Here is a 20418-nt window from a genome sequence, read left to right as displayed (position 1 = left end):
ATGCAATGAAGTTGCAATATAGTGGCTTTTGTCGAAGCCTTGTAATTTTTGACTTCAGCTGTAACCAAAGTCAAACCATCTGCCATAAAACAGTGAGAATTGCTGTGATGTCCCCCAAAAGGATCCCATAAATCCTTGATCCTTCCTATTTCTCATCTACATGCTGTTCCTCGGTGACATCATTCAAAAAAGAATCAGTTTTCACATGTATGCTGAGGACACGCAGCTCTACCTTACCACCACCTTTCTCAACCCTTCCACTGTTGCTAAATTGCCAGGTTGTTTGTCTATGTCCAGTACTGGATGAGCTGAAATTTCCTCCAATTAAATATTTGGAAGGCTGAAGCCATTGTATTCTGTTCCTGCTGCAAACATCATTCCCTAACTACTGACTTCATGCCTCTCACTGGTAACTGTCTGAGACTGAACCAAACTGTAAACTCAGTGTCATATTTTTCATTAATTGGATGAGGGCCAATTTCAATGGGGTGAGAATGGATCAGATCAATGTAAATTGGAATCAAAGATTAGCAGGCAACACCGTAATGGAACATTGGGCTGCCTTTAGAGAGGCAATAGCTTGGTGCAGTTGGGGAAAGGTGGGTCAAACAAAGCCAAGGTCTATTGATGATAGAGTTGTAAGATGAAACAGAAAAAGGGTGCATATGATGGATGTCAGGCAAATATTATTGAGAACCACGTGGAATATAGAAAGTTCTTAGGGGAAGTGAAAACAGAAATAAGAGCAGCAAACAGAGTATGAGAAGAAACTGGCAGCCAACATTAAAGGCAATCCACAAGTTACTTCAGGCATATAAATAGTAAAATGGTGGTAAGAGGAGGAGCAGGGCTAATTAGGGACCAAAGAGGGGATTAATGCATGAAGGCAGAGGACATGGCTAAGGTACTAAATGGGTACTTTGCATCTGTCTTTACCAAGGAAGATGACAGGGCCAAAATCATATGAAAGAGGAGGTGCTGAGATACTGGATGGGCTAAAAATTGAAAAGGGTGGATACTATTTTTTATTCTTTCATGGGATGTGGGCATTGCTGGCAAGGCCAGCTTTGTTGCCCATCCCTAATTGCCATTGAACTGAGTGGCTTGCTAGGGTCATTTCAGAGGGCATCTTAAGATGGAAATTTTGGAAGCACTTGCCATAATCTTTTAATTTTCCTTAGATATGGATGGTGTCAGAGAATTGCAAGTATTACAGCCTTATTCAAAAAAGGGTGGAAGGATAAGTCCAGCAACTAAAGTCTGGTCAATTTATCCTTGATGGTGGGAAAACTTTTAGAAATGATAATCTGGGACAAAATTAAGAATCGTTTAGACAAATGTGAACTAATAAAAGGAAAGCCAGCACAGATTTGTTAAGGGCAAATCATGTTTATCTAATTTGCTTTAGTTTTTTGATAAGGTAACAGAAAGGGTTTATGAGGGTATTGTGGTTGATGTGATGTACTTGGACTTCCAAACATGATCAAAGTGCCACATAACATGCTTACCAGTAAAGTTGAAGCCCATGGAATAAAATGCAAGCAGCTGCGGTATGGATACGAATTTGACTGAGTGAGAGGAAACTGAGAGTTGTGGTGAACAGTTGTTTTTCAGGCTGTAGGAAGTTATAAAGCAGTGTTCCCCAGGAGTCAGTATCAAGACAATTGCTTTTCTTGATCTATATTAATGACATAGACTTGGATGTACAGGGCACAATTTCAAAATTTGCTGTTGATCCAAAACCTGAAAGCATAGTGAACTGTGAGGAGGATAGTGATAGACTTCAAGAGGATGTAGATAATCTTTCCACAGTAACTCTAAAGTACCTTTTACTCCCTTTCATCTCAGGTTCCATTGTTCTCGCACCTCTTTGAAACTCAAATCCTTCCAAATATAAAATCTTTCTTGTTTCCATTTTGCCTCTGCTTTTGGAACAATAAAATGTAATATACCCTCTTTTGTTTACCTATAAAACACCTATAAGATGCAAATATGTTTCTTGTCACCTCTGACTTCCCTTTGATATTCAAACGAGCTCTCAACTTATCTAAAAATGCAAATTTAGATCTAACCTATCTCATTACAAATGCACAAACCTAGCACCTCTATCCTTTCAGACAACTTGTCTTCTAGTAACCTTTCCCCTGCTTAATTAAATCACTTATATACATACACACGCTTCTTCACAGAATAACACAATATTCCCCAACAATATTTTAAAAATAACATCCATTCTCACACTTTATAAACCACTGGTTCAGCCTCGACTGAAGTATTGTGCCCAATTCTGGGCACCGCACTCTAGGAAGGATGTGAACGCATTGGAGCGGGTGCAGAAAAAAACTCATGAGAATGTTCCACTGATGAGACATTTCAGTTATGTGGTTAGATTGGCAAAAGTTGGGACTGTTCTCTTTTGAGAAGAAAAAGTTGAGAGGAGATTTGATAGAGGTGTTCAAAATCATGAGTGGTCTGGACAGAGTAGATAAGGAAAAACTGTTCTGTTGGTGGAAAGTTCAAGAACCAGAAGGCACTGAATAATTCTTTTGCTAAGTAATTGGCAAAAAGCCAGAGGCAACATGAGGGGAAACCTTTTTATGCAGTGAGTCGTTAGGATCTGGAATGCACAGATTGATAGTGCAGTAGAGGCAGATACAATTATGGCTTTCAAATGGAAATTGGACAATTATTAGAAGAGAAAAGATTTGTAGGGCTAGGGGGAAAAGACAGGGGAGTGGGACTTGCTGAGTTACTTTTGCAGAGAGTCAACATAGACATGATGGACTGAATAGTCTTTCTCTGTGTTGTAACCATTCTATGATCCTGAGATGAACTTCTGACCACACATCCACCCCATCACAATGACTGCCTATTTCCACCTCTGTAACACCACCTGACTCTATCCCTGCCTCTGCTCATCTGCTGCTGAAAGCCTCATCTATGCTTTTATTAACTATAAACTTGAGTATTCCAAGAAACTCCTGTCCTGCCTTGCACATTCTATGCTCTGTAAACTTGAAATCATCCAAACTTTTGCTGCCTTTGTCCTTAATCACAACATGTCCTGTTTGCCCCTTATCCCTGTGTTCACTGACCTACATTGGTTCCTATCAAGCAATGCTTTGATTTTAAAATTCTTTTCATGTTTTCAAATCCCTCCATGGCCTCACCACCAACAATTCCCCTCTTGTAATTTCCTTCACACCCACAACTCTCCGGGATATCTTCATTCGTCCAATTTCTGGTCTCTGGAGCACCCCCAATTTTAATTGCTTCATCATTGGTGCCTCCATAAGCCTCTCTACCTTTCTATATTCTTTCCTGCTTTAAGATGCTCCTCAAATTTATCTCTTTGACCAAGCGTTTGGCCATAGCTTTATGTGGCTTGGTGTCATATTTTGCCTTATGATGTTTCTGTGAAGCACCTTAAGAAGCTTTGCTACATTAAAGGCAATATATAAATACAAGTTGTTGTTACTAACCAATGCAAAATATTTTTGAATGGAGGATTTTGGAGCAGGCCGTTCTTCTATGATCTGGATAGTTTTTGCTTGCCCAAAAAATTATTCATTTGGAACTTCTTACCCTGAGAGGGACAAATTCTACTCAAAAGGATTTGAGGGGGAAGGAGTGGGCAAGATGCACTACTATTTAAATCTCTTCCATTTCTTTTAAATAAAGGAAGCTTGTAAACTTGCCTTAAAATTTATTTGATACTGTCTCTAAAGTATCAACTTCTTGCTGATCTTTTCTATAGGGCCTCCTCCCTGCTAGATTACTCTGGTGACACCAATTATAAGAGCTCCCCAGAATAGCTCCATTGCCCACTGTGGGATGGGGATGGGGATCAGGAATGACTTCAGAGGGCCACTCCGCAGACACCAATTTAGAGGAAACCACGTCACATGCTGGGAATATCAATTTCCTGACTGATGCTTAAATGAGCAAAACTAGGCGAAGTTCCCCTGCCCCACTTTTCAAAAGGAGCTCAGCACCATTATTGAACTCTCCAAAAAATTCCATGATCAAATGTCAAAACACTGCCTGGACAGTCAAATCTTTTTGAAATTTAGGAAATTTGTTGGCTTGATTCTGCTAAAATTGCCATAGCATTTTATAGAGCAATGTTCATTTACCCACTGAACCTAGTCACCTTTGGTTAAGAAATGTTAGCAGAAAATATCAGGGATCTATACTATAGCAGTGAGCCATGATTATGGAATGTATGTCCTACAAGAGCAGGGAAAGAATTTAACGATTTACTGCTGCCATCTTGTATTAACTTTTCAAACTGCAGGTATCTGAGAGTCTGCTATTGAATGAGGCAAAAATTACAGATGAAACACACCTCCGAACAAGGTAAGAATACTTAATGTGTTAGTCCAGGCCTGGTACAGACCAGAACCTGCTGTTACTGCTCAGGTTAACAAGCCACAGTATGTAATGCCAAATGCATTGGAGAATATTCAAAGTAAATAATGTACTTTAATCTGCAGTTCTCCTCAGATGAGATTAACTGCAATGTTAGGAATGTGTTTTACCAAAATATGTGTAGATATGCTGGAGCTTGAACCTAGGCATCCCAGCTAGCCCTTGATATGAAGTGGATGCTGATGTCTTGGAAACAAAGAAATTGAAATGTTTCTGATCTGTATGTGCACTGATTGGTTCACTGGCAAATGTGCAAAGGTTTTTTTTAAAGTATGTTGCAAAACAAGACTTTTGATGGGTTTTCAATTAGACATCAGTTCTGAAATTAGGTTACTTGGTCTAAGGCTGGATGGGGAGTCCATCCTATTTGAGAATTTATTAGTTGTGGCAGCTTAAATAAATACTACCCTCATCTTAAAAAGCCTTGACTATTTGTTGATTTTTTGTTTACCAGTACCTGACACAATAAGATAATGTTACCGAAATGCTTCACCTGCCCTATCCTTTTGACATACACTTTTTCATGAAAGCCTCTAAATCCATGCTGCATCACTCTTCCCTCTGGAACTGATTTTCCTACTACTCCTCCTGCTTTTTAAATACCCCGAAGTCTTTCTGTGGAACCCAGACTAAAGTGCATACTGACACACGCCTGAGGGTAGCATGATAAGACAGCACGGCCATTTTGGGCTCACCACTCAATCGAGTGCAATGGTAGGAGACTGGAACCTTCCTATGTGAGTGAGCTCCTAATCTGAGAAAGATCACCTGCTGGCAGCAGATGGCACCAAATGAGGTGAAGAGCTTCCATGGAGTTAAGGAGCGAGTGCAGGAAATAAACAGTGGATAAATAGTAAGCAGTTAAGCCTGGGTCTTTTTTTATTAAGTTCTAGTCATGGTGAGTAGGACACCACTCCTGTGTCTGGCATTGTATTGAAGTGTACCTAGCACTGATATAATTCTACAAATGTGAGATGTGATAGGAACCTCAGCACTTGCTAATCTTCTCTCGGCATTCATTTTTGCATTGATGTTTTTCCCACAGATTAGCCCCACAATCCGACAATGCAAGTGTATTGGAAGCAATGTGGCACCCAGCTGCCATTGTTATTCATGATAAGGCGCCTCCAGGATCCCCTGATCATCCTCAACTACCGTACCTGATTCTTCTTCTCTGGATGGTAGTATACTGGCTGATCATCCTTCTGCATCTCGACATGGAGTCTCTGGGCCAGTTCACATCCAGTTGATGATATCAAATGGGTTAAAATTATTTCTCTGCTTTACGTTTGCTGACTAGCTTTGTATTGTTGAGTTTTATTTTTAAGCTAAATGTGATTCTGGAATTTTTCTGACATCCCACTTTAAATGGTAAAATCCCAAAGTTCCAATGTCTTTAACAAATAAAGGGTAATGGCCAGTTTGCACGATTGTATGAACTGGGTATAAACCCGAGAAATCGTTTTGTTCCATTAATCTGGATTGTTTGATTTAAAAGAGATGACCTGATGAGGACTAGTTACAGATTAAGTAAATTCATTTGGGCATGTGCAAATCTTCAAAGGAATGGCAAACATATCACAGACCTTCTATGTGTGCACAGTAGGGTATGAGTTTCAAGTCAATATAAGCTTCCTGTGAATGGTATGACAACAAGGAACAATTTTTTTTATATCTTTTTATATATTATATATAAAAATGAAGCCTTTTTCATATTTTACTTTTCTGGCTGGATAATGCTTTTTCATCAATAAGCTTCAGTGCGACATGTTATGTTAATGCAAAAATTGAGAATAGAAAACAAGGGAATGTAAATAGATTAAAACAACATGTTACTCAAGGTAACAAAATAAAGGCTTGAGATTTAAACACAAAGACAAATGAGATGGGAATGTAAGGTATGAATCCTGTGATCCTGCACTTCCAATAGAGAGAGGCTGGACAATCAATGCTGTACCCCTAGCCCCAATCTGCACTCCTGCTGAATGAGACTTTCCCCACTGGGTGTGCAAGATTGATGAATCAGCCTATATTTTGTGCAATAAGATGATATTGGTAAAATACACCCAGGCTGATGTGCCAAGTTTTAATGGTTTTGGTTTCAAACTCTGTAAGTTGGCTCCCTATCGCCTGGACTAATTTGGAAGGTCAGTTCACAATCTGCTTCCAATCCTTCACTGACTACACTTTATAAACTTTTACTAGGAAGTGGACCAGGTTATCACCGCCCTATCAGCCCCATCATTGAGGTATGTTGAATAAAGTACCATGGCTACTTGTCATCCTCCTACTAACCTGCAGTGGTAGATGTTTGCACAACATGATGCATCTTGAAACATTCACAATATTTTATTTAAATGCAGAATTTTCTCCCATCTCCTGCATAATCATATTTAGAGAAGTATTCATTATTTATCTGCTGTAGGTCCTGTGATCCTGATGGGTACTAAATAATGTTGGAATAGAAACTCATAAGCCAAAGACTGGAAATCTGACACAAAGACTTGGCAGACTTTGTGCTGCTTTATCTCTCTGTATTTTCTTTCTCTTTCAGCCAGATTATGAAACTGCACTTAAAATGATGCTTTAAACTGCCACTGAAAGTAGAGGCTGGGCCTTAACTGTTTCTACAACTTGTGTATAGGGGCTGCACTTCATTGATTGTGTGTGTGTTTTATTCTTAGTAAATTGAACTAATTCTTGGCTAGTTAAACTGTTGGAGTTCAACCTTACGATTGAAGAGTTTACCCCTTCTCCCGATAAAGTAGAAACTTCAGCTGAACTAAATTCCACAACTGCTGCCAGTACTATTATGAAATCTTGTGCAGAAACATATAATGAGTGTGGCAGCAGATGCAACTATGAGTACATCATGATCCAGTCTGATCCTGTCCACACAAGGGCCTGAAAGCAGGAACCATTGGTTAGTGACCAGGAACAGGAAACTTTATTTGTCTACGGAGGCAAACCACAACTAACTGCGGTATCCCCACTGCCATTTTGTTGAATTCCACTCATTCAACATAAACCAGAATGGTACAGTGCTACAATGCCCAGAACACTTACAGTATAGTATGACGGTATTCTCAGATCCATAATATTTATTTAATCTGGCTTCTTTCCCACCCCCCACCGCCTTCCTCAAAAAATCTCTGGTTATAATGCAATCAGGAATATGCTGTTCCACACTGCTCATCTGAGTATTACCTCAGTTAGTTAATACTTTGTACTATCAGATTACTTTAACAAACCTATAAGTACTCCCTGACAGTCACAGCAAGGAAGGTAACCCAATGTTGCAAATTAGAATGCCTTCTACACCATTTTGTGGTATTCTGTAAATGAGAAAGAAAGGGCAATTTATACAGAAGTTACAATTTAAGTATTTCCCTTCATCCGTAGATTCTCTGTTTAAGACCAGGCTGGACAGCACCCCTGAGGTTTAGTAGGTAAATGCTTAGTTAGGTGTAAGACTGAGACAAACACATAGAAGGTTCAGGTGTGCTCTGCAGTCTGTACTAAGTTACAGAGTCATACAGTTACACAGCACAGAAACAGGCCCTTCAGCCCATCGTGTCCACACCAGCCATCAAGCACCTATTTATTCTAATCCCATTTTTCAGCACTTGGCCCATAGCCCTGTATGCAATGGCTTTCAAGTGCTCATCTTCTTAAATACTGTGATGGGTGAAATAAATTTTCCTCAAATCCCCTCTAAACCTCCTGCCCCTTGTCTTAAATCTATGCCCCCTAATTATTGACACCTCTGCTAAGGGAAAAAGTTTCTTCCTATCTATGCCCCTCATAATTTTGTATACCTCTATCAGGTTCCCCCTTCAGCCTTCTCTGCATTATGGAAACTAAGTTAGTTAGCTTCAGTCAAGATAGCAGTAGGACTTTGTTACCCTGATTAATAAAGGAGACAAATCTGTCTGGGTTCTTGCTCCTTCTCTTTATCCAGTGACCCCCTGCTGCTGTAACATGTACATGACAATTAGGTGAGGACAGGGTGAGGTTGGACCCTGATGTTCCCATATTCTTGTACTTTGTTGCAGCTCCTTGTCTAGGCTTACACTCCTGCTCCTCCTGGCCCCAAAAATATAACTAGAAACTTTAATCTGTTGGAGCCTCCCCATAAATATAACTGATCAGAAAGAGTGTGATGCAGGCTCCAACCAGTTCTGGCAAAATGGTAATTGGAACCCTATGTATACCGTAGGATTATGATTTATGTATTAAAATGGACCTAACTCCTGAAACAGACAAGTGCATTGGTTTCTGCCGTTATGCCACTGTAGAAATGGTGGCAGCTGATCATTGGTACAAATGGCCAGTAAGTCTGCCAACCTCATTTTGAAGCCACTGTGGTCCAATTAACACTGATTTTGCCAACTTGAAAGTTTTCTATGATCTGGTTTTCCTGTGAGGCCTCCTGTGGTCAAATAGCCTATCTAAAATCATCATCTGGCGTCATATGTGAATATTGAGGTGGGCACCTGTGGTACTGTACCAGTAAGAATCATCACCTTCAACTAAGGATGGTGGGGCAAAAAATTGTGAAAAAAGGGATTGTTTGTCTTGGGCTGGAATTGAGCACCACAGGCCCGTTTTGCTGTGCTGCAGATATTTGAGATTTATATAGACACAGTAAAATTCTTAAGCTAATTTATAGGAATACTGGCAGGTCCAGTCATCAGTAGCTCCATATGACTTAAAATACAGTAAGATTAATTGATTTGTACAGGAAAAACAAAAACTGTGCCTTTTTGGAAACTTTTTAATGTTTAAGTAATGACGTTATGATGGTTACCCATCAGTACTGAGGTACCCCATGTTGCCCTTTGCTGGGAGAGTGGAACTCCGCTACTCCAGAAACACACCTGCAGAGATTGCCTGTATTGTGTTCCTGTTGCAGATAGAATTTGGGTGTCTTTGGCCTTTGGACCCTCTATATCACTCGAGGACACTTGCTTAGGAGCACAAAGCACGATAGCGGTTAGGATTATATGATTCTTGAAATGAAAGTCTTTTCACAATGTTAATATTTCTACGAAATGGTGTATATTTTCTGTCAAAGTTTGGGAACTTCTGTAAAACATAGTTTGTGTGAATAAAAGTTATTTCAAACAATAATTAGAACCAGGTCTTGAACTTTCTAGTCGATTAATTTTTCTCTTCTCATCCAATATTTCCCCATCCAATCAATATGAGGCAATCTCCTGAATGGAAACAGTTTCACAGGATGCAGCACAATATCGAGGCAAGTGGTCAATGCCAGAGAATGGGGTAAACCAGGGGATCAAATCAGTATTCATTATTAACCAATCTAAGGAAGTATCTTGCTGCAAGAATATTGAAACTATGCTCCAAGATTGAGATGGAAGCCTTTTTTTATTCATTCTTGGAATGTGAGCACCATTGGCAAGGCTAGCACATATTGTTCATCCATATATTGCCCTTAGCTCATGGGTGAGTGCCACCTTGAACCACTACAGTCCATCTGGTACACCCACAGAGCTGTCAGGACAGGAGTTCAAGAATTTTGATTCAGGAAGAGTGAAGGAACAGTAATTATATTTCTAAGTCTGCTACTCTTGTTCTTCTAGGTCATAGAAGTCACGATGCCTTCGAAGGAGCCTTGGCATGTTGCTACAAAGCATCTTGTAGGTGGTACACACTGCTGTCACTATTCCAGTGGTGGAGGGATTGAATGTTTAAGGGGGTGAATGGGGTGCCAATCAAGCAGGCTGCTTTGACCTGGGTGGCGTTGAGCCTCCTGAGTGTTGCTGAAATTGCACTTATCTAGGCAAGTGGAAAGTGTTCCATCCCACTCCTGACTTGTGCTTTGCAAATGATGGACAGGCTTTGGGGAGTCAGGTGGTGAGTTACTTGCTGCAGAATTCCCAACCACTGATCTACTCTTATTATCCTTATTATCTATATAGCTGGTCTAGTTCAGTTTCAGGTCAATGGTAGCCCCCAGGATGTTGATACTAGGTGATCCAATGGCAGTACTATTGAACATCAAGGGGAGATGGTTAGCTTCTCCTTTGTCGGAGATTGTTATTACCTGACATTTGTGTGACACAAATGTTTCTTGCCGTTTATCAGCTCAAGCCTGAATGCTGTCCAGGGGCAGAATTTTCTGGCTGGCCGGAGGGAGGGGGCAGAGCAGGCATGGATCCAGTTGCTGCTCGCGATCAGTCCGCACCATCATATTACACGGACTGGCCAATTAAGGCCGGCCCAGCGTACTTCTCGACTCCCATGCATAGTGGGAGCGGGCGGGCGGTGGTGGATGGACTCAGCCTGCCGGGTCCAATGGCGACCTGGTGACCTGTATAAAGGAAGGCCTGGCAGCCTTGCAAAGGCTGCTCGTGATGGCTAGGCGAAGGGCTCTGCAGAGGGGCAATGGAGGTGACTCAAGTCCAGAGGGTAGGCCATCGGGGCTGGACAGGCCAGGCTGGAGGGTGGGCTATCGGGACAGGCCAGGCCGGAGGGTGGGCTATCGGGACAGGCCAGGCCAGAGAGTAGGGTGGGGGGCCAGTATGCCCCTCTTTTTTCCGATGGCTGCCTTGCTGCCCTCCACGGCGGAAGGTGCTGGTTCCCCAGGACGGGAGGAAGAGGCCCCCCCACATTACAAATCGTGCCTGGGAGGAGGTGGTGAGCTCCTGTGATGTGGTTCGGTGCACCTGGATCCAGTGTCGCAAGCACTTCAATGCCTTGTTGCGCTCTGGAAGGGTGAGGGCAATGTTGACATTGGTCACTTAACCCAGCAGGTTGGCTTTCCCCCCTGCAGCCCTCCCCACTTCCTCAAGTCTGAGTGTAGTGACTGCATTGAATCTTTGACGGCATGTGTCCTTTGCCAGGTGGGCTAGCAGATATTGCCCATGCTGAGGTCAGCCTGAGAGGGTGATGAAGGGGTTCTGCCCCCACAGCATGTGGTATACTGAGACCCACATGACTGTTTTGGGGGCAACCTGGAGGAGCTGCACCTAGGCTCTGTGCTGGAACTCCAGGACATGTCCAAGTCAGGGTGATGACGTGCTGGGAGGGGAGCTTCAAGGTGGCATGGCAATGAACCATTTGCTGCGCTCTGCGCTCCACGTGCTTGTGCCTCCTTGCTAAGGAAGACTATTCAATGTGGTGCCTAATGTGATGTAGGCAGCATGTGGCCAAGGGGTGTGGGAGGAAACAGGCCTAGCATCTTTGTGTGAGTGTTCGGCAGCAGCGGGGTGAGGAGGCACTGGAGCCCTGCAATGTCCCATTCTGGTTGTGATGTGCGAAGAGAGTCCATGTGCAGTTTGCACAGATCAATGCTCTTTCATTTTCGGGAGAAGAATGCTTATAATGTTGCAGAGCATATGAGGACTGGCAGTGGATAGGCATGGTTAGCCATTCTCAGCCGGTTTGAGCAGGAGGCCCTGGATTTGGAGAGGCGCCATGTGCCCAGATCCACTGGTGTCAGTGAGGCTGGGGTGCCACAGCCAGGCATGTGTGCCCAGCAGTGAGGTCAGCATTGTTCTCCCAACTGCTATAGCAGCGCTGAATGTTAAGTGATTTCATTTTGCAAAATGACATGGCCATTGTTTATGGAAGGATGAGTGCATAATGATCCGGGGGACAGGGATGGACTTTGTCGTTGGATCAGATAACGTGGAGACAATGTCCTTGTTCTTCCTCCCAGCATCATCAGAGCAGGGCCAGGAGGAGGAGCAGCAGAGGCCCCCTCTCACACCTGAGGGCCCTGAAGTCTCACCAGCGTCACATCATCTCTGACATGCAGGCACCAACACCAATACTAGCACTTCGGTGGGAATTAGAACATCGGCTAGTGTCCCGGGGCACAGCGGTGAGGGCCCTTCACAGTCACTGGAGGAGCTGGCAGAGACAGAGAGTGCCCATGGCGCCAGCAGTCAGAGGACTGTAGGGGACCAGGCACATGCTCAGTCGGTGCCTGATGATGTGCCTCTGGAGTTGTCCACGACACAGCAGGGGCAGGAAATGCAGCCGGGTGTGCGGGAGCATCTGGGGGAAGATACACGAGGCTCTGCTTGGCTTGGTCTCCGTGGTTGAGGAGTCTACACGGACGATCACCGAAGCAATGAGCCACATGTCCAAGCGCCATGCATCCTCCATGGAGAGAGTGGTGACTCTTGTGGAGAGGCTCCTCCAGAAGACCCATCAGGGTTTCCTGTGGATGCGCTCAGAGCAGCGAACCCTCACATCGGCATTGACCTCAGCTGGTCAGTGTCAGTGTGGGAGATGGTCTGGGCACCAAGTTTCCCAGCTCGGTGCCCATCCATCCACAGTGAGCTGGGCGGTCCGAAGCAACCGCACATCGGCGCAGCAGCAGCTGCCTGTTGTCTCTACGGACATCTCTCAGGATGCTCCGGATGAGGGCGGCAGCTCCACCGCCCCTCTCCCAGTGACCGTAGCATCTGATGAAGCTGCGATGACTGGGGAGATGCCAGCTGTGGAACTGGCAGATCCCTCCCAGGTGGGGCTAGAACAGGCTCCATGGGCCAAAGGACAACCGCCAAGGTCATTGAGGCCAACAGGACAGCAGAGTCAGCAGGCTGTCTCAGATGCCACTCCCAGCGATGGGGCAGCACCAAGATGTAGCACCCAGAAACGTAAACATAAGGCACCTTAGGCACACCATGGGTTTATCACTGGTGCTTTTGTGTTGGCCTGAGATGAGGTCTTTATGGTTTGCTTTGAATTGGAACACCATTGTCATTTTTTTAGCTTAAGTTTCTTTCCTTGTAATATTAAATTCAGACATGTGACCATGACTGAGGGTGCCTCTTCTGCATGTGTATGGTTTCCAAAAATGTTATGAGTGCTTTGTGGGACATTCAGCTTTATTAACAAGGCCCTTAGTTACTGTTCCTAACCTGGCAGATTTTGCACTTAAGTATCGAGTATGGAGCCTACAGCCCAGGCTTGTCCTGGAGGTCCATATGTGGTGTGCTAGCTGAAGGTTCATTGGATTAAAGTCTCCTGGGTGTCCCTGCCTCCCTGCAGTATGCCCGGGTCAGTGTCTACCCCCTCATCATTTCCCTGTATGTGCTCACCCTTGGACTCACTGCTGGACCCATCTTGTGCAGCTGCAGCCACTGCGTCGACATCTTCATCATAAACTACATCCCCCCTTTCCAGCGCAAGATTGTGGAGGGTGCAGCATGCAACCACTATCACCGACACATGATCTGGGGGGTACTGGAGTGCGCCCCCGAACGGTCCAGGCATTGGAAGCACATCTTGAGAAGACCGATGGTTCTCTCCACCACAGCCCTTGTGGAGGCGTGGCTCCTATTGTACCACTGCTCAGCTTCTGTTCTTGGATGGCGGAGAGGTGTCATGAGCCACCATCTGAGGGGATAGCCCTTGTCACCCAGCAGCCATCCATCAAGCCGGGCTGGAGCACTGAAGAGCCCCGGCACCTGGGAGTGTCTGAGGATGTGGGTGCTGTGATCATACACTATCTGCAAGTTCATGGAGTTGATGAAGGCACCGGGCTCACCTGCTGGCGCTTTGATGGCCACATGTGTGCAGTCTATTGCACCCTGGATGCGGGGGAGGCCAGCAATTGCTGTGAAGCCTCTGGCTCACTCTGTCTGGCTTGCCTAGTCCCAATGGTAGCGGATGAAGCTCAATGCACGCCTAAACAGAGCGTCTGTAACCTGCTTGACACTAGTGTGGACAGCTGATTGGGAGACACCGCACAGATCACGCACTGACCCGTGGAAAGAGCCAGAGGCATAGAAGTTGAGGGCAGCTGTGACCTTCAGAGCCACTGGCATGGGGTGTCCACCCACACATTTAGCGGAGATCTCAGACCCAATCACCTGACAGATATAGTTAACTGTTTCCCTTGGCAGAGAGAGCCTCCTTCGGCACTGCACCTCAGACATATTGAGGTAGCTGCTTTGCCGCCCATATACCCCGGCAGCAGGATAGTGGCGTCTTCTGCGCCCCCTTCTGCCTTGGTCTACCTCTTGGCCCTGCGCCTCTTGTGCCTTCGCCTGTCCTCCCAAAGGTGGTTCCCCTGGAAGATGAATGTGCACTCCTGGCCTTCTCCCCCTTCTAGCACTCCCTCCTCAGAAGAGGTGCCTCCAGGCTAAGGGAAGACTTCCTGAAATCTGCAGGCCCAGAAAAGATGCCTTACTGCAGAGTGCTGACCAGAAGGTTAAGAGTCCAGACAAAGCAGCTGGTATGGGTTTTGAAGTATTGCAGATCACACAGGCAAGTTTCAATAACTTTGAAAAACAATATTTGACAGAGCATACTCACGACCCCAATGAGCCCTCTTATCCCATCCATGGATGAGGTTTATACAAATGTGTCCTACCCGCCTTCCCGTTGCACCCGTGCACTGACTCAAAGATTGCATCAGCGCTGAAAAATTGGCATCGATTGGTGAGTCAAAGGCAGTAAGTGGCCTGTTAATTAATGGCGGGAGCGCATCGGATATCATCGCGCGCCTACCCAACGAAATATCACGATGGCGCGCGGTGATGTCAGGACACTTGCCCAACGTCACTGCGTGTCATTTTACGTGCGGACGTATAGGGCCCACCCCCGCACGCCAACGGGAAAATTCTGCGCCAGGTCTTGCTGCATACAATTAACTGCTTCAGTATCTAAGGTGTTGCAAATGATACTGAACACTGTGCAATCATCATCGAACATTCCCACCTTTGATCTTATGGTGGAGCGAGGTCATTGATGTAGCAACTGAAGATGTTTTGGCCTAGGATACTATCCTGAGGAACTCCTGCAGCAATATCCTGAAGCTGAGATGACTGGCCTCCAACTGGCACATGAGTGGCTCAGCTAAACATGGAGGGACAAAAAAAGAATGAGAGAGCAATAGTGATAGGGGATTCTATTGTAACGGGAACAGATAGATGTTTCTGTGGCCACAGACGTGACACCAGGATGGTATGTTGTTTCCCTAGTGCGAGGGTCAAGGATATCACTGAGCAGCTGCAGGGCATTCTGAAGGGGGAGGGTGAACAGCCAGGAGTCGTGGTCCATATTGGTACCAATGACATACGTAAAAAGTGGGATGAGGTCCTGCAAGCAGAATATAGGGAGCTAGGAAATAAATTGAAAAGCAGGGCCTCAAAGGTAGTAATCTCAGGATTACTCTCAATGTGACGTGCCAATGAGATCAGGAATAGGAAATTGAACTGGATGAATACATGGCTGGAGAGATAGTGTAGGAGGGAGGGATTTAGATTCCTGAGGCATTGGGACCAATTCTGGGGAAGATGGAACTGGATGGGTTGCACCCCAGCAGGACTGGGACCAATATCTTCAAAGGGCTATTCACTAGTACTGTGGGGGAGGGTTTAAACTAAAGTGGCAGGGGGGTGGGAACCTGAGTGGGGAGACACAAGAGAGGGAAACAAAGATAGAAGTGAAAGACAGAAAAGTAAAAAGCAAAAATGGAAGGCAGAGGAAACAGGGGCTAGCAACAAATAGGGCCATAGGACAAAAAAATGTGTAAAAATTCAAGTCTAAAGGCATTGTAACTCTTTCGAGTACAAACCCGTTTCCATCTGTTTCAGATGAAGTTACATTGTTTCATAGTTTGCCATTGTGAGATTTGAACTCTCGATTTTGGGGTTACAAACCCAGTACCATAACCACTTGGCTATTTAGGCCAAGCCTAAAGGCATTGTATGTGAATACATGGAGTATTCACAATAAGTAGACAAATTAACAATGCAAATAGATGTAAATGGGTACGGTATGATTGCAATTACAGAGACATGGCTGCAGGATGACCAAGGCTGGGAACTGAATGTCCAATGGTATTCGATATTTAGGGAGGACAGGCAAAAAAGAAAAGGAGGTGGGATGGCATAGTTAGTTAAGAATGAAATCAGTGCAATAGTGGGAGAGGATATTGGCTCAAAAAATCTAGATGTAGAATCAGTCTGGGTGGAACTAAGGAGCAACAAGGGGCGGAAAACATTAGTGGGAGTTGTATATAGGCCTCCAAACAGTAGGGGACAGTATTAAACAGGAAATTAGAAATGCATGTAACAGAGGTGCTACAGTAATCATGGGTGACTTTAATCTACATATAAACTGGGCAAACCAAATTAGCAATAATACTGTGGCAGATGAATTCCTGGAGTGTGTACATGATGGTTTTTTAGACCAGTACATCGAGGAACCAACTAGGGAACAGACTATCCTAGATTTGGTTTTGTGCAATGAGAAGGGGTTAATTAAAACCTTGTTGTGTGGGGTCCTTTAGAGAACAGTGACCGTAACATGATAGAATTCTTCCTTAGGTTGGAAAGTGAAGTAATCCAAACTGAAACCAGGGTCCTAAATCTAGACAAAGGAAATTATGAAAGTACGAGGCATGAGTTGACTAAGGTAGATTGGGGAACTTCATTAAAAGGCATGACAGTAGATAGGCAATGGCTAATATTTAAGGAACGTATGTATGTATTGCAATTCTGGTGCAAAAACACAGCAGGAAAGTGGCCCAACCATGGCTAACAAAAAAAATTAATGATCATATTAGATCCAAAGAGGAGTCATATAAAGTTGCTAGAAAAAGTAGCAAGCCTGAGGTTTGGGAGGAGTTTAGAATTCAGCAAAGGAGGACCAAGAGATTGATTACAAGGGGAAAAATAGAATATGAGAGTAAATTTGCAAGGAACATAAAAGAGGACTGTAAAAGCTTCTATAAATACTTAAGTAGAGAAAGATTAGTGAAGACAAATGTAGGTCCCTTACACTCCAACACAGGAGAATTTATAATAGAGAACAAGAATGTGGCAGGGCAATTAAACAACTACTTCAGTTCTGTCTTCACGGAGGAAGACACAAATAACTTACCTGAAATACTAGGGAACCAAAGGTCTAGTGAGAAGGAGGAATTGAAAGAAATTAGTATTAACAAAAAAACAGTGCTGGAGAAATTAATGGGACTGAAAGCCGATAAATCCCTTGGACCTGATATTCTACATCTCAAGGAGGTGACCATGGAAATGGTGGATGCGTTGATTGTCACCTTCCAACTTTCTGTAGATTCTGGAACAGTCCCAGTATATTGGAGGGTGGCAAATGTAACCCCACTATTTAAAAAAAGGAGGGAGGGAAAAAACAGAATTACAGATCAGTTAACCTGTAAGTTAGTTAGTTAGGTAGGGAAAATGCTAGAGTCTATTTTAAAGGATGTGATAACGGGACACTTAGAAAATAGCAATGGGATTAGACAAAGTCAGCATAGATTTATGAAAGGGAAATCATGTTTGACAAATCTACTGGAGTTTTTTGAGGACATAACTAGCAGAATAGATAAGGGGGAAACCAGAGGATGTGGTGTATTTGGATTTTTAGAAAGTTTTTGCTGAAGTCCCGCATAAGAGGTCAGTGTGTAAAATTAAATCACATGGGATTGGGAATAACATATTGGCATGGATTGAGAATTAGTTAGCAGACAGGAAACAGAGAGTAGGAATAAATGGGTCTTTTTCGGAATGGCAGTAGGGTACCACAGGGATCAATGTTTGGGCCCCAGATATTCACCATATATATCAATGATTTGGATGATGGAACCAAATGTAACATTTCCAAGTTTGCTAATGACACAAAACTAGGTGGGAATGTGAGAGGTGAGGAAGATGTTAAGAGGCTTCAAGGCGATTTAAACAAGTTGAGTGAGTGGGCAAATACATGGCAGGTGCAGTATAACATTGATAAGTGTGAAGTTATCCACTTTGGTAGGAAAAACAGAATGGCAGAGTATTATTTAAATGGTGATAGCTTGGGAAATGTTGATATACAAAGGGACCTGGGTGTCCGTGTACACCAATCACTGAAAGCAAGCATGCAGGTGCAGCAAGCAGTTAAGGAGGCAAATGGTATGCTGGTCTTCATTGCAAGAGGACTTGAGTACAGGAGCAAGGATGTCTTACTACAGCTATGCAGGGCCTTGGTGAGACCACACCTGGAATATTGTGTGCAGTTTTGATCTTCTTATCCAAGAAAGAATATACTTGCCAAAGAGGGACTGCAGCGAAGGTTCACCAGACTGATTCCTGGGATGGCAGGATTGTCGTATGGGGAGAGATTGGGCCGAGTAGGCCTGTATTCACTGGAGTTTTCAAGAATGAGAGGAGATCTCATTGAAACATACAAAATTCTGACAGAGTGACTGGATCCAGGGATGATGTTTTTTCTGGCAGTCGGGGGGGGTGGTCTAGAACAAGGAGCCACAGTCTCAGGATATGGGGTAAGCCATTTAGGACTGAGATGAGGAAAAGCTTCTTCACTGGGTGGTGAACCTGTGGAATTCTCAACCACAGTGGGCTGTGGAGGCCAAGTCACTGAATATATTTAAGATGGAAATAGATAGATTTCTAGACTCTAAAGGCATCAAGGTGTATGGGGAGAGAGCGGGGGTATGGCGTTGTGGGAGAGGGTCAGCCATGATCATATAATGGCGGAGTAGGCTTGAAGGGCCGAATGACCTACTACTGCTTATATTTTTCTCTGTTTCTATGTTTCCAACAACCACCTTCATGCTAATTATGACTCCAACTAGTGGAGAGTTTTCCCCTGATTCCCAAAGACTTTAATTTTGCTAGGGCTCTTTGATGCCACTCTCTGTCACATGCTGCGTTGATGAAGGGCAGTCACTCTCACTTCACCTCACCTCTGGAATTCAGCTCTTTTGTTCATGTTTGGATCAAAGCTGCAATGAGGTCTGGAGCCGAGTGGTTCTGGCAGAACCAAAACTGGTCATTGGTGAGCATGTTATTGCTGAGTAAGCACTGCTTGATAGCACTGTCATCAATACCTTCCATCAATTTGCCGATGATTGAAAATAGAATAATGGAGCTGTAATTGGCCAGATTTGATTTGTCCTGCTTTTGTGGGCAGGACATACCTGGGCAATTTTCTTTCTAATGTATTGTAGCTATACTGGAACAACTTGGTCAAGGGCACAGCTAGTTCTGCAGCACCAGTCTTCAGTGCTGTAGCTAGCCCATGTTGTTTTTTCTCTGTCCAGTGCCTTCAGTCATTTCTTGATATCACGTAGAGTGAATCGAATTGACGAGGACTGGCAACTAAGATGGTAGGACCTCAAGAGAAGGTTGAGATGGATCATCCACTTGGCATTTTAGGCTGAAGATGAGTGCAAATGCTTCAGCATTGTACTTTTCACAGATATGCTTGGCTCTCCTGTCATTAAGAATGGGATGTTTTTGGAACCTTCCATATCCTGTGTCTTCGAGAGAAAAGCAAGGTATTGATCTATTAACCAAGCATAAAGTGAAGTTCCTCAGTGTTGAGAAATTATTGAATAACTATTGTCCAAATAAGCAGCAGGCTGTGGAGTTCTTAGATTTGAGCTGCGGTTCTCAGATGACAAGCATAGTTATTCACAGCAGCTCTTGAAAAAGCTTACACCTTGTTGCCTCTGGCATATGGAAACAAAGAAAATGTCCAGGCAATTGGGTGTAAGTCTTTGGAGGTACTCAGAATGGTCAAACTTAAGGAGGTGAAGACTGCATTCAGAAAATTAACATTAATAGTAGGTGGTTCACTTCCCTATGCCTCACACAGAGGAGCTCTAAACAAAGTTAAGAGCTATAACTATCTTGCAATAATATCTGCCAATATATTGCACCCTTGTCCTTCTATACCCATCTGCATTTAGTGCACTCATGGGATTATATTCATGGATTTTGGGACGAAAAATCCATTACTACATTCAACAGATGGTGGTTTATGTCCTAAGGAGTCCAGGGATAAAATTATAGTGTATACGGATGACATTGACACCTTTAATCAGACATGTCATAAATATAATCTTGGTTACAAAAGGCAGACTTACTAGTTAAAGCTGAAGCTGAGGTGCTAATTTCAGTCTACAAATGTATGGGAATTGGAAAGGCAAAATTCACATTTCCACCTCATTACAAAATGCAGTCATGTGCTTTT

At 43.9% G+C, this 20418-nt stretch overlaps 1 protein-coding gene and 1 long non-coding RNA gene across 4 annotated transcripts in view; one reads left to right on the top strand and one right to left on the bottom strand.

The window, feature by feature from the left end:
- LOC121292401 (calmin-like) overlaps positions 1-9564 on the top strand; it is an 84868-nt gene extending 75304 nt beyond the window's left edge. For both annotated transcript variants that reach the window (XM_041214260.1, XM_041214261.1), the window contains exons 13-14: positions 4298-4359; positions 5477-9564. In XM_041214260.1, the coding sequence (XP_041070194.1) occupies positions 4298-4359; positions 5477-5681 (267 nt within the window). In that variant the 3' untranslated portion in view covers positions 5682-9564. The remainder of the gene's footprint in view (positions 1-4297; positions 4360-5476) is intronic.
- LOC121292402 overlaps positions 1-20418 on the bottom strand; it is a 38931-nt gene that overhangs the window by 7364 nt on the left and 11149 nt on the right. The window lies entirely within an intron of this gene.

This window comes from Carcharodon carcharias, chromosome 20 (genome assembly GCF_017639515.1).
Source record: "Carcharodon carcharias isolate sCarCar2 chromosome 20, sCarCar2.pri, whole genome shotgun sequence".
Classification (NCBI taxonomy): Eukaryota; Metazoa; Chordata; class Chondrichthyes; order Lamniformes; family Lamnidae; genus Carcharodon; species Carcharodon carcharias.
The sequence above is the reverse complement of the archived record's forward strand: the minus strand, read 5'-3'. Positions and strand labels throughout refer to the sequence as shown.